Consider the following 15,670-nt stretch of genomic DNA (forward strand, 5'->3'; position numbering starts at 1 on the left):
TACTGACATTCCATTTTTTTGAAAGGTGAACTACAAGACAAATTTAACATGAATCCTAAAGGTAGATTTCTGTGCTGAACATTCTCAGACAGTAGACTTGGGAAGAAGACGAATTAGCACAGAAAAAAATGTATTTAAGAAATGATTTCCCTTAGCTTTCAGAATCCTCTCTGTGCAGTCTGATTAGCAGATGATATACCATAATGGCAGACATGTAATTACTAACCGTACCACTGTGATGACACAGAGAACTGCATTTTACTATGTATTTTACTGCATTTTATATTTTATTATGCTGAAGCAGAAGCCACCTCTTCAGAGGGTTTTACAAAGGAGAAAATAATAAGAAAAGGTAGTTAGGATTAACTGGAAGATATTTCCTCCAACAAAATTGTTATGATTTGTGTCACAGAACTGCGATGTTAATTGCAGTTACAGCTTGTTTTAGTGGGAGGTTCAAAACACAGGTTTGTATACTGATTAGACCTATGACATACGATTATGACAACTAATTTCTTGTCTTTGGTACATTGGCTACCATTTCTTATCACTGGCAAGATTTCTAGGGCATTGCACAAACAAAATCTTTTAGCAACCAAGCTCCAAGTTATCTCTCTGAGTTAATAACACCTTACAATGACTGATGCTAGTATTTTTCAGCTAGGAGACTCCCCACATCTTTGTTCCAAAATTGTGACATGTTTGGGGGTTAATATTTTGGGCATAATCTACCTTGTCTTTTGTTACACAAAGTTGTCTTTGTAGTAAGTAGCTACAGCTTTGTGAGCAGAAAAAGAACAAAATATGGCTCATAGTCTTTATCATTAGAAGAATGATAAGAATGAAAAACTGTAAGATCTTTATTTTTACACTTAATTGGCTGATGACAGTTTTTCTAGAGTGCTGTAATAAAAGGGGAGATTTTTATGGCAAAAGCCACCAGATGGTGCTGTAACACACAGTTTTAGAAATTTTTCTGAACAAGTGAGCACTGTTTATTTAGTCTGTGGAAGAATATTGTGATGCTGGTTTTATGATACATTTTCTTTTTTCTGGAGAGCTGTTGCAAAAAGTTGAGAAAATTGCCCCTGTGTTTTCCTTTTATTTAGAGGAATTAGATGGGGCAGAATTGTTTTATAGAAACTTGCCATTAGTGCTGGAGGAAATATCTGAAAGGAAAAGATGCCAAGGGGCTATTTATGATCCACATTGTGGTTGAGTGACAAGAATATCTATATGGTAGTCCTAAAATGTGATTGCATTTTATGTAAATATACCCTAACTGGTCGTAACATAGCGAACTCCAAGGAATGATTACAATCTTGTCAAGGCAGCACAAGTCTTAGAGATGTTGCACAGGCATTCTGGGATTCCAATTAAATGTCTAATGGTTAAAATTTGAAATACTACTTCTCCAGTGTGCAAATGAGGTAATTTTTAAATTTTCTAAGTTGTGTTTACATAAACTACCCACCAGCCCCTGAGTTGCCAAGTTGCCCTATCTTGTGTATTGCAGACTAAACCTCAATGGGAGAATGACCTGAAGTGTCTCCTAACATTGTATCACATGAGAGGAAGAAACAATAATCACAAATATACTATTTTTAAAATATGTGCTCTTCAAAAGAATTCAGATGTATTTGTTCTTTCTGAAAAGTTAGATAAGATACTCAGGTTGTGTCTACTGAGGAACTGATGTAGGGAATTATTCCAGGTTCAATTAAAGAAAATATAATCTTTAATAACTCGATATTACTCTCACAAAAGTAATTTGGAATTACAGTGTTAATAAATAAAAAACCCATGAATTAGACTAAAAATTTCTTCTCTCGTTCTCAGTCTCCTATCTTACAAACTACATTTAACAGCATATCAGTAACCCTGTGGAAAATAAATTTGCTAAGCTTGGCTTCTTTCTAAATCAGGAAAACTCTCTTTCCTGAGAAAGTAATTGTACCAGTCCTCTAGGCTCAGAATCCTCTATCAAAAATATCGAATAAAGTTGCACCATCTGAATAGAAAAAATATTAGAAAAGGAAGCAAATATACAGAAAATCCTATGAGTAAACAGATTCTTTTTAACATCTGGAACAAAAATGAAGGAGCTTCTATAGGTTCCTCCTTTACGTAAGTCACTTTTATACTTGTAATGCATGTTGCCTATGTTCTGCCATCTTTACTTACAGTAACTAGTAAGTTCATGTGGGGAATAAATTGTTACTGAAAATGAGGAAAGTTTTGGGAACATGTCCCTTTTTGAGTCTGAATGTAAACCATGTTAGTGTTTGCTGATTTTTAACAGACTTAAGCTAATCAATCAGTTTGCCAGACCTTTTAATTCTGAAATGTTATTAAGCACTTTGAAATGCGCTAACAGAGAAGTTGTTATGATCCTGTATGAGACACAATCATTTAATCTCCTTTATGGAATTACCTGATAGGTCCATCTCTTTAATCCGTACTTCTGGATCCCAGCAGTTCTCCTGAATAACTCTAAAAACCTTTCCATCCTTCATCATCTTTGCCTGTCCCTGTGAAATGACATTTTCAATATATTATACATGTGACAAAATAGTACATGCTAATTCATATAGTTGCTTGAGTATATTATGCTGCCTATGGATATTCAGTGACAGAATTCAGTTCTTTAATTTTTATTCAGTAGATATTTTTTAATCAAGGACTATTTTAAAATACCATTTATAGTTCAGATGACACGAATAAATTATTTTTTCATAATAAAAAGATCTCCTTTCTATTGCAATGTATATCTCCCCACATTTGTTTGAGAAAGGTATCAGGTACCTTAATCAAGGTTTATCCTCAAAACAAAATTTGACCTCAAAACTGTGCTCAAATTAAATATGAGCTAAATGTTGCCCTTGGGGATGCGTGTGTTCTTTAAAGTCAATAGCATCAAAATGAATCCAGTAACTACAGAAATAATTGCGCAATTCTGTTAAATTCATTTCAGTTGTTTCAGATCACCTGTGAAAATGAGACAAAATCAAATCCATTATGTTTGTCCTTGGATTGCATTTTCTCCTTGGGACTGAAAGAAAAGGAATATGGAAGATTTTGTATTTGGGGAAAAAAGACCAAAGAAAAATCTAAAACCAGTATGAAATGATTACATAAATTAGTGTAATACCTTCCCCAGAAGCAACCAATTCCCAAACTTATAAAGTTCAAAACATTATTAACGTCATCAAATTTGATACTGATCCTTTAATTACTAACATGGAAACTTTCTTTAATTTTTGGTGGATCTTGCAATTGTCCAAAGATGATGAGTAGGCACAGTGTTGTTACATTAAGCCAAGAAAAATGTCTGTTAAAGTTGTATGCAGCCACATGCATCTATGGACTTGTAATTAGAATTAGCAATTCAATACCAAAAGACAGACAACAGACAGTATTTCAGTTGGCTTACACTTACACAAACTGATAAGATGCAACTCACCAGTATTTGCAAGCTCTATATATTTTTTTGGTTGCTCTAAGCTACTTCAGGGATAACTGGAAAAAGATGAAAGTTAGAACATTCACATGACCCTGATACACCTAGCCTGTGTATATGGGATGGGTTAGTGTGGTCATGCAGCAAACATATTAGACAGAAAAGACACTGAATCTGCAGTTAAAAATTGAAAACCACATGATAAGATGTGAGAAAGCAGAACAGCTACTCTTCCATCTTCACAGTAAACAGAAGCTAAGTGCAGTGCAGTCTTCTGACCTAGGGAAGGGAATTCTGTCTCTCCAAATGCTACTTTATTTCTCCCCCCAAAATCAGTTTATTTAGGATCCTCATGACATCTGGCTATCTTGATATATAAAAAACAGTTAAATCAGAGTATTTTCTGCTAGTATTCTATAACAGAAATAATTAATAAAATTTCACTACCTAGTGCAAAGCTGGGTTTATGTCTCCTCTTTCTGAGAAGTCTGACTGTTCTTAACCTTGAATTTGTTATTAGCTTCATACATCATTCGCAAATATACTGCCCTAATGAATATTTTAAAGGTCTCTTCCACATATCTAACTGTGCTGCCTTAGCAAACTGTCAAGTTGGTAGCTATATCACAATTTCAGAAAATTACTTGAAATATTACTGTCAGTAATCACAACTACATTGTCCTAATCCTCTGGCAAAATACTTCAGGTTCTCATACAATTGATTTTCCAACTTGACCGAAAGGTTTACGCTAGTCATACACTCCAATACATTAAAAAAAGAATCAGCCCACTGCTGCGTATTGCCTAATAAATAGAAAAGCATTTGGAGTGTAAGCAGAGAAAAAGACACAGTAGAACAGAGTATTGTGTCACATACAAATAGATCGTGTGGCCTTTATTAGATTACCACTGGGAGTATTTCTGTGAACACAGGCGACTTTTGATTCTTTCCTCAGATACAGCTAAGGCATAGCAGCTAAACTGCTTACACATATTTTCTTCTGCTAATACTAAAAACAATGTTAGACAGATTGTAATTTTACCAGCAACTTTGACAGTGCTCATAAATAAATGCTGAGATGAACAGTAGGTCACTGAATGCTGTACAGCCTTCACAATATAGGAAGGGTTTCTAACAAGATATGTACTGTTCTCATTAAAGAATTAGTTAAACAGTTTGCTGTTTTCATTCGCATTAACTGGATTCTTTGTGATCACGAATATGCTACAGGTCAAGCCTAAACTCACAGCTTCGTGTGTAGGCAACAACAAAGTTGGTTATGCACGAAAGCATAATGTGCTCATCTGAATAAATCCATGTGGATCAGTGGGATTTCTCATTTATTTAAGGATAGAAAGATCTGGCACAACAACACTGTTCCTGGAAAATCTGTCCTGTTACTATAGTCTGTAGACACTGCCACTAATCTGCACCTGACATTTTTTAAATGAGAAATTATTCAGACACCTTAATTGGGAAACAATGCTCAGAGTTTTTGCAGTAGTAAGAATAAAACACATTCTGATCAAGAAGAAATTTTTTAGGTTCCGAAGCAATGGATGCAAGGTTGAAGCCTGCATAAAAGACATAAGATCTTTACTTGCAATGGTAACACAGTTTTCTAAGGGCACAGCTGAAGAATTCTATTATATCTTTTTTTAATGTCACCTGATATTTAAATTTTTAAAAAATTTACGCAGAAATTGAGAGATTTAAGAAGTATAGCAGGCTGATTTAGTTCAGCAAGCTACATTTGAATTTATTCCATTACTAACCTACTCAGTTACAGCCCAAATTACATATATACAATTTCGGTTTGACCTTGATGCTTCTTCACTGAATAATAGGTGAAGGTTTTCCTTTCTTTTTTATCTCAAGAGTTAACCTCCCTAGCTCCACATATCTAAACAGGATTTTATTCTCTATCATGCACTTCTTTCATGTAGACAGAAGTAGGCTGGATAGAACTCTTTGTAGAGCATGTAAGGTTATTATTGACTTGCCACAAAGTTCCTTTGCAAACTATTTTTAGCAAAGAATTTCAGCATCAGACCTCTACCAAACAGCTAAGCTGCTAAAAATGTCTTCAGCAAGTCTCTCTCCTTCCTGCACCTGCCATCTATCTCAGAAGCTGTGCCATCCACACTTCTGCTTAGCAGGTGGCTTCTGTTCTCCTCCCATCTCTGCTTAGACTGCAATTTGAACAAAATTGATGAAATTTGGTATTTCATCATAATCTCTGTTTGCTCCTCAATCTTGGTCCCAACCTTCATACCTGCTTCATAAATAGCTGATAGGCATGTGACAGCACAGACCTGCATATCATAGACTGACAACAGTGTGTATGCCATTAGGTTGGAATAAATAGACACTGCATTGTATCCATTTTATCAACTTCTTTTTAGTTACCATATGCCTACATATGATCACAAAGAAATATGATTTTCCAAAGTGACAAGGGAATGGAATGTCTAGTTCAATTGAAATTAACAGAAACTATACATTTAAATACCTTGGTTACCTGGAATATATATGTTTTGCTTCTTCAAAAAAAACAATAAAAATTCCATCTCTATGGAGAATGAAGGAATTAGCCAAGTCACAAAAAGAAACGAGGAAAGAAATGAGGAAAAGATTGGATACTATTGTCTTTATAGGGCTATCTCAAATAGGGAGTGGAGGGAGTAGAGATGTCACTCTAAAAAATCTAATTACTAAATCTTTGTATCTCTTATCCCTCTATTTGTCATTATAGAATTCCTATATGCAGATCATGGCTGAATTTCAGAAGATAGATTGAGATCAACCCTTCTTATACACACTATGCATACAGCTGGCCATTACAGAACATAGCTGGGTTTAGCCAGCTATTTAAATTGCACTCTTCACATACCTTAAGTGGGTTATGTGCTAACACTCTTTGTTAAGCTGTTCATGCTCTTATCTTTGCATCTTTCGTCTTGCAGCTTACTATATCCAAGTTGTTCTTTTTCCTCTTATCCACCCCTTCCCTGTTCCCTTTTTTCCTTAATTATCTGGCTAATGCCTTGCATTGCCTTTACTCTTCAGTATCTGGACAGCTCACAATGCTCCTGTGGTAGGCAATTACAGATAGAATTTCTCAGGTTAGGACGGGTACATGTGAAATGGGATGGGAAGTGAACTCGGGTCTTCTGAGACCTTTTTCTTATACCATCTTTCATAAAACACGTTTCTCTTCCTATCCTTAAGGAAATCCTGAGTCCAGGTCCAGCACTGACTGAAGTCATGAGCTTGCCTTTTCTCTTGAGTCTACTTACCTTGTATTATTCACCTGTAACTGTTATAATGGAAAGGAATTTATCTTCCATGTGTAGAAAATGTCATGTATATTTATGCACTATGAAATAACTTACTATTTTAATAAACATTATTACCAGGAACCACTCTTTCACATTATGGCTGTCACTGCCCAGTGCGTGCCGTCTGTGGAGGACAGGAAGAGGGAAGGAGAGGCAATCTGGAACCTCCACAGCCCTGCCCTGCTGCTGGTATGCCAATGGAGGGACAACTTTCCTGCTTTTGGGCCTGAAGCCATTTGCAGCGACAGGCTTGCCAGAGGATGGGGAGCTGACAGTTCATAGCTGACTTCTCATGACAGTGTTTGAGCTATATAGTGATATCTGGCAAAGTTATTACATGGTAACAGAGGTAACATCTTTAAAACTAGCTTATAAAATTAACCAATATAGTCATGTACAAAGGATATTATTTTGCCAGACTAGCCCTCCTGTGAAAAAGAACACTATACTGGTTATTTTTTTAATGTCAATCAAATTAAAAGACAAGATGCATCACTCTGATCTTGCTTATACCAGTTTTACATTGTTACGTCGCTGTGAATGTCACTGTAATTACTGCTGATTTGCTCCACTGGGAGTGAGATCAGAATCAAGCCTTTAAGAAACCAGTTTTGTTCCCATCAGAGTGAATAAATGTATTCTACTAACTTCACTAGCAGCAGGACTGGATTCTGAATGCAGATGGATTGTTAGCATAGCCTCATGGCATTTGGAGATCTGTTGTTCCAGTTTTTCTTATGTAGTTCAGAAGTGCCTTTGTAAAGTTAATAGAGTGAATGGTGCTAAATGGGTACAGTAAAATCAGATCCAGTCTGCCTTTTACTTGCCAAAAAACCTCAGGCTCCTACTGTTCTATATTATGGACCCAAAATCTGTATATTGTCCCTGTTATTCCTGGATATTGAAACCGCTATTTGCTCTCCTTGTCATAAAGATATATGGAAGTTATTTTTTTCTCTTTGATGACACTTTCATGTCCTAGTTCTTTACATTTTATTAAAATATCAGTCTCAATTGTGTTTTCTTCTCATACAGACAACTACATTTAAATAAAAAAAGTTCTATATGTAATGTGTTTTAGATTAGTGTATGTTATTGAAAAGGATTCCTTGGAGTTATCCGTTCTGAACGTTAACATGAAGTTATGAGGAAAACTGGATACTAGTTCGTATGAGAGAACATGAACTGACTGTATACTGAGTATCACCTCTTAAGCAAAAAGATCTACTGACGTATATCCTACCTGGAGTAATAATTGCTTCATAGAAGACAGCTTTATACAAATTTGTATCAGAGATATAGTCAATCTTATTGCTATTTAGCTTTTTAATGCACTCCCCGTGAGTGGGTATTCCTGATCACAGTACAAAACTATCTCAGAGGACCAAACAGCACAAACCTTGCAGTGATGATCCAACTGAACCCATCCACCATATCCATATCTCTGTGAAAGAAAGAAGAAAAAGTCAGTGACTAGTTAGCATTCTGCAATAATAATCAGAACCTCAGCTCTTACAATCAAGCTTTACCTTACTCAGGAGAAACACTTAAGCATATGCTCAGCTTTGAGCCTCTGAGCAGCCCCTTTGACTTCAGAAGAAGTGCTGAGGTTTTGCTGGACTGGCCTAACAATATTTTAGAACTAAGCTTTTAGCTCCCAGTTCAATAACATTTTAAAATAAGCCTTAAAACGGATTTCAAAATGCTTAAAATATTATTAGATTGTTTAATGTACTGAGGTTCATTACTAGAATTTGGTTCAAATCAGACATTTGGCAATATGAACATTGAGTTGACACATTTTCTGATCCTAACAAACTGCAATCAGTTAATCATTAGCACAAAGAAGTATTGATTTCACTTTCCAGCTTCCATGATTCAGCAGCAGGACTGAAGGTCATTCTCTTGTTATTAATATTTAAACAACCCAGAGAAGCTTAAAGGAGAAGCTTAGATGCTCACTGATTCTTCCAGAGAGATTAAAAATTGTTTATATAAAAAAAACCCAAACCCACGGAAGACGCTGATTTCCTTTTATTTTCATAACTTAGAAACAAATGAAATCTTGAAACAGCATAGTAGAATGAATGAAAAAACTGCTCAAAATTCCCATTTTTCTGTAAAGAAACATTTCAAAGGAAACTGTAAAGCAGGGATTTCTTACACTTAAGTGCAAATAATTTGAATACAGTGCTGAATTTCCTATGACAGCAAATCATTACCTGATGCCATTATGGGCTATTCCAAAGTAGGAGTGCAGAACCAAGCCTTTTAACTTCAGCCAATCAGAGATGCTAATGACTGTGGTAGCTGCATATACCTTATTAAAATTTACAAATGTGTGTATATAGATAAAAATAAGAAATTAAATTTAGGGAAAATTCAGGAGTGTTATCTAATGAAGACTTTAAGTTTTAAATTTTAATTAGCTCCATAATAATCATAGAAAATGAACACTTTAAAGGTCTTCCATTTAGACAATAAAGAACCTCACTGGTCTGTTTCTGAATTCATTTTATTTTCTTCCCCTCAGTTATTAGTTGGATGCATTGATAGTCTTTACTGAAGCATGTCATTAATTTCTATTTATTTTTATACATATTATGGATTCCTAAGCTCTTAAATAAATGTCTTGAGAACAGAAATTTCTAGTCATAGATTCAAGATTTGGTATTTACAAGGCTAAAAAACTTATAACAAAAAGAAAAAAAAGAAAGAAAAGTTTAGCACTATGTGTGCATATTAGGAGTAAAAGATTATCATTAAAAAATACTGCCTAAGAATAGTTTTTATTACTTTACAATTTGTCCTGCATATTACCATTTTTGGAAGAGATCAAAACACAGTATTCAGTTCACTTAGTTTATTCATTTGTTATTTTTTGGGGCATACTCAATTGCAATCCTCTCTACTTTTCCATTTTTTCCTGTCTGGTTTTCCCTGCATAAGATGTAGAGAACCTTGTTAACAGCTTGAGTTCTCAGAGGAGTCTAAGGAATTCAGAGAGGTGTTCTCTATTCTGAATCCGCTAATAAACCTCTGAAACACTGAAACTTTAGAACAGAAGACTCTGATTGTACATGCATAAAAACTGGCAGGGGGAAATCAAATAAAAATGTCTTATTAGCCTCTTTAATTAGTGTTTAAAGAAATGCAACATTGGCCTACTGCTGAACTCAGGGACTAACAATCGTGAATTCATCCTTCATGTACGTCCAAAAAGATCACAGGATTCTTGGGGTGATTTTGTCCTAATGAATTCATTGCCCTTTTAAAGTATACACAGACAAAATATAGCTTCTTTAATCATACAAAATCAGCATGAAGGGATTTTAAAGTTTATATGGATTTTGCACAAACAAGGATGACAAAATCTGGACCAAGCAAGAGTATCCTGTCTCCAGGGACTGGATATCTAAACTCCTATCTACTCAAAACAGACATAATAGTTCTAAAAGATATCCATCATTTGACCTACATTATCCAGTGCACAGGTGCTTTTTCATAGAGGAGTTCTTATACTATAAATAGACAGATGTTTAAAAGCACTTCCTAGGTAAAGGAGAAGCCAAACATTCCTGTCCAGGAAGTCTTGTGCATAATAATGTTATTTTTGACTACTAACAAAGAAATAATCCTGTGTATATTCTTAACTCCAGGCTTTCTCACTACTTTTTTCTAATACGCTCTTTTCATTTTCCAGCTGCTCTCTGGCTAACACTGAATTGATACCGGACTGTTTTGTTTAACAGTCACAGAAACAAAGGATTAACACATTTGAAACACTTACCTAAGATTTTGTCATCATCAGGAAAAAAAGAAACCTCAAAATACCAAAGTGAAACGATATACAGTGTAAAATAGATGTACAATGTAAAACAGAGTTCCAGTTAGCATGTCAGGTGCCAAAGAGCAAGGCTGAAATAATGGTATTCTTCTGATGTCAAAGATAAGCACAATGAAATCAAATAGTTCCATACTACTGATAAACCCAGGGAATGTTCATTCAAACTACTGCCAATACAGAATTACAATAAGGGAATATATAAAGGCAACAGCACAGGTCTCATCTTTTCTAGCCTAATTCTTTAACATGAATGGAAACACTAAGGAGTCTGAAAAAACAGCTATACTGGAATTGGGAAACCAATTTTTAAATGCAATAATTACATATATACATGTGAGAGACAGTTTTATTATGTGATCTTTCTAAAGTGACTTTTTGAGTACCCTCTGTAGCATTGAATATGTGATCCCTTAGGAGTCAAAAGGTGATCAGATATCTTTATATATATATATATTTATAATTATTCAGGCTATAACTCTAAAAACTAATTCAGAACCAGATGATTGTATGGCTTTTGATGATCTGAAATAAGAAAAGGATTAGATTTATTACATGAAAACCTAAATGGCACTTTCCATTCTCAAATACTTTTTCATAGGAGAATTATTTTTGACCAGACTACATTTATATCATTGAATTATAATAATAATACCATGCAGAGATTCAAAGTTAAGACAAGTTGACTTATAGCTTCTGTGTTCTGGCCAGTACTGAGACTAGGTAAATGAGATTTTGTATTCGTAATGCAATATGCTACATCCTTCCAGCAGCTGAAAAAATAATATTAAAGAGATATTAGTAAAATAGTCAACCATCATCATCAGTTAACCATACTTAAGGTGACCCCATACTCACTGAAGTTAACAACCGTCATGCCTGTGGCTGTAAGATATGAATTACTTTTGTCTTAGGCAATATTAATCTTGTCTAACATTTGTTTATTTCTCCTTTTATATGTGTTTAAAACAAAAGTGAATACCATCTGGACACCTGACAGCCCTTGATAGTTATGAAGATAACCCCTATCAATGGTTTCATCAAGAAAATGGAATTTATACCTCATCATTTGACAATGAACAGAGCCCAGTTTTCCATCCCTTTCTTACTGGAAGTTTTGCTTTGCAAAGTAATGTAATACAGATATCTTATATGTGAAAAAAAATCAAATTAAACAAAAACCTATTGAAAATAGATATTTATTACAGAAACCTTCATTCACTAATTTTTCAAGAACTACATCAATAATAATGGTTGCTGATAAAATAAGTCACTGAATATCCAAAGTCATATTACCTTTTTTAGATCAGGCCATTCCTTAGGTAGAATGTGGCTATGAATATCAATTTTCATTTTTGAAGTAACAAAGGAGAAGCACACTTTCAAAGGAAATGTTTTCTACATAAGCGCTACTACCCTTCCAGTCCCTGGTTCAGCAGGTCAATAACTTAGGCTGCTGTTCAGATTCACCTGCTATCTTATCAGGACAACCAAGTACAGTAACCTATCAGGGAGCCAAAATCCCAGAGGAGTGGCTCTATGAAAGAACAAAAGCTTCTAGCAGAAAGTCCCTGTTAATGCATAAACTACATCTGACTGAGAGTAAGGAGAAAATGTATGTTTATATTAGTAAAATGAAGGGATTTTTTGTTACCTAGATTCTAAAATGCAAGCTGGTTTACAGCTGAACATTGTTCAATAATACTGAGTTAAAAGTTTTAATGATTTAATGATAATTTAATGATTCACTGATTTGAATTTCCTTCTTTCTCTTTCTTAGATCCTGAAATTGTAGAAAGCATACGATATACCCTCTGTAGAAAGTTATGCCTCCCCATATATTCTCTTTTCCTTCTCTTATGGTTTCTTCAAAGTTACTTCGAAAGATTTAATATTGAACTGTGGCCAAATCTGTTCTCTGCAGTTTAATCTCCCTTTCTGATCATTGGTTTCTTTAGGAGGTTTACAAGTGCTAGTGTATACCGCTGCTCAGAGACTCTCAAACTGGCTCAAGATCTGGCAGGCAATTGGCTCAGATTACCTTAAGAATCACAGTAAATTAATGCTAGTGTGGCACATATGCCTAATACAGCACACAGTTTCTGTGTGCTAAATTAAGCTTAACTGGAGCAAGCTTAGATTTTCTGTGACACCACACTTTTTGCCCTTTACTCAATTTAGTATTACACATCATTCCTCAAGATAGCCTTGCCTTTTATTTTTGCTTTTTTTTGTCTGCAACTTATTTTCTCTAAAGTTTTCTTTCAACTCATGCTGCCCACATGATGTCCTCTTGCCAAAGCTGGTTAACCATTTCTTAATTAACCTGTTTTTAATGAAAAATGCTGATTTTTCAAAGCTAAATGCTGTTGTAGTTTTTTTTAAATTTCAGCAAATCTTTCAGTGAAACATTTTTCAAACAGCCTGAAAAACAAGTGGCCTATTTTGTTTTATCCTTTTTCTGACTTCATTATTTTATTTGAGCTTGATTAAAAAAAACTGCAGTCTCATATTTCCCTGCGTGTTCATTCATTAAGCAAGTCTGCTTTTGATGTGGTCACTTTAACTACCTGGAGTTATTCTTCAAGTTAACTTGTGACAGGGTTGAGTGGTTGCTTGATATTGTGCACATCTACAACCTGAGATCACTGAAGACTTAATGTTTAAAAGAATTAGGAAGCAGAAGTTTTTGGACAGTACTCCCAAAGAAAGCAGGACAGCCAGGAATTTACTTTTACAGATGAAATACATGGGACTGAAAACAGCAGTCATTACCATTTCAAATCAAAACCTGTCTCTTTCTGACCAAGCCGCCTGGTTAAGCAGCAAATTTGCCCTCTTGCTCCCAATCTGAGAGCTACATTACAAGATCTAGCACTGTAGTGTTAGCTTGCTGGCTGTCAAGCGGGAGGTTGTGAGCAGATGGAAACTTTTACATGCAGAATGGCTAGGGCAACAGAATGATACAATTTATCATTTGTGGACCCATACAAAATGAGTTAGATATCAGCTTCTGAACTGTACCCATCCTTGAGCTACCCACAGAATTTACATCCTACAGCATATGGATGATACCACAAAGTTGGTCAGAAAAGCTAATATAGAGATCAGCCAATGAATATACTTGCCATGCCTGCTAGAGAGGAGAACTAAGATGCATATAGACTTCTTTCCAGGAAAAAGGTGACATTCTTGAAGAAACACATGTGCACACTGTGCCATCTGTTCATACAGTCTAAGGACTGCATGTGGAAAGAGAAGTGAGAAATCCGGACCACCCATTCAGGAGGGTTTATTTCAACATTTGAAATATTTTAAGGTATCCTAATTAATTTTGGAGGGATTTTTTCATTTATCAAAACTGTAATTAATTTTGGGTTTGACTAAGCTTGACATGAATTTTTTCTGATCATTACAATAGATAAAATCACCCAATCCTCACTGCTTCTTTGGCAATACTGACACTTTCTTCTGGGGAAGAAAATTACAGTGAGTTTGAACTGTAACTGACTTTTGAACTTCTCATTTTGGGATCCTACAAATGGATTTTGAAATCATTTCTGCAAATCATTTCTGCAAATGCAGGACAAAGGAGTGCTGAAGCCACAACAAACACTCTGAGGCAGTCCTTGACTCCCAGGGCTCTTCCCGCATTTCTAGCTCAGGTGTATTTCTCCATCTTTCATACAGCACAAGAATCGGAATTCCATGCTGGCATGGCCTGTGCACTGCTGCCATACACCTTCGTATTAATAAGGAATAACAGACTTAAATTTACATCTTGGTGGAATTTCCAGCAAGCAACTTCAAGAGTCAAATTTGAGTATAAGGGAAAAGACTCCTGGAACAAATTCCTCAGGGCAGGATGCCTAAAAAGAACTGATCCTTATAGGGAGTATAAGAAAGGGCAGGTTGGTTCTTCAGCATCTGGCCAAATTTCCAGGACAAATCCATTCCAGTATTATATTTGGGATGAAAAGGAAGTGAAGTTTGTCCATTAAACAGCAAGGATGCTTGGCAACTTCAGCAATTGCTTACGCATCTTGGGAAATCTTTCCAGCTGAGGCCCTGAAAATGGGAACATATGTTAAGTTGGCATCCCCACCTGCCTCAGTACTCCTATGTACAGCACATGAATCTTTAAGATGTAATAAAATATGCATTTATTATGGCAATTACAAATCAAACTGTATTCTTGATTATGACTACATTTCCGTATTTCCTTTGTGCATTATCTGATTATTTGCTTTTTTTTAGAAAGGAAAACATGATAAAGAGCTCCTTCAGGATAATTTTGCTACAGACCGTTCAGACCGGGGCTGAATACATGGACAGAAGTCTAGCAGAACTTCGCGGTTTTGTTTCACTATAGGGACAAGCACTAACTGAAAGCAGGATTAGATCTACTGCATTAAATGCTCTTTCTCAAAAGCTATTTAGCTGTTCTTCCGAAATAATTACAGCAACTGAGATTTGGAATCTTCAGATCGGAAACTGGAGGTCCAATTTCTGCTTTTGTTTATCAGTAAGAAAGTATTTCCTCATTCCAGTGGTAAAAAGATGACTCTTCAAAAGAGGGTGCATGAATAAATGTTGTTAAACTCTGTAGGCAGCTCTACCACGCATTTACACTATCAGGACACACCATTTTCAGGTAGGATTAACACAGAAACAAAGAGGCAAATTCAGGATACTGATGTTAGAAAGTGCTAAAATACTTGTGCCTGTTTTTCAAACCTTCCAGACTTGCATGTTCTCTTCTGGCACATACATTTTAAATTGCACATTTGTATGTTAAAATTGGCTATTTACACATATACACAGCATGAGGAAAATAGCTGGAAAACTCTGTGCATTCAGTAGCTAAGACAAAGAATTTAAAGAATATGTCCTTTTACAAATGAAATAAATGTTGAGTAGCACACTTGTATTGGTTGCTTAGCAACTGGTTGTCCTTTGGCTATGCTGGTGACTATGCTGGTCCTTTGAGACTGCCATTACAGACCACAGCACACAGCTCCTGA

At 35.4% G+C, this 15,670-nt stretch overlaps 1 protein-coding gene across 3 annotated transcripts in view; it reads right to left on the reverse strand.

The window, feature by feature from the left end:
- Positions 1 to 12,176, reverse strand: part of ACMSD (aminocarboxymuconate semialdehyde decarboxylase) — a 29,702-nt gene extending 17,526 nt beyond the window's left edge. Inside the window, exons 1-3 of one of the 3 annotated variants that reach the window (XM_026108749.2) lie at positions 11,943 to 12,170; positions 8,202 to 8,246; positions 2,435 to 2,531 (exon numbers count right to left, since the gene is read on the reverse strand). In XM_026108749.2, coding sequence (XP_025964534.2) covers positions 2,435 to 2,531; positions 8,202 to 8,246; positions 11,943 to 11,999 — 199 coding nt within the window. In that variant the 5' untranslated portion in view covers positions 12,000 to 12,170. Of the gene's footprint in view, positions 1 to 2,434; positions 2,532 to 8,201; positions 8,247 to 8,331; positions 8,352 to 11,942 lie in introns of those variants that run through there. The other 2 variants (XM_064514623.1, XM_026108750.2) reach the window with 2 other exon arrangements.
- Between the last annotated feature and the right edge of the window lie 3,494 nt (positions 12,177 to 15,670).

The sequence above is a fragment of the Dromaius novaehollandiae genome, chromosome 7 (genome assembly GCF_036370855.1).
Source record: "Dromaius novaehollandiae isolate bDroNov1 chromosome 7, bDroNov1.hap1, whole genome shotgun sequence".
Lineage (NCBI taxonomy): Eukaryota > Metazoa > Chordata > Aves > Casuariiformes > Dromaiidae > Dromaius > Dromaius novaehollandiae.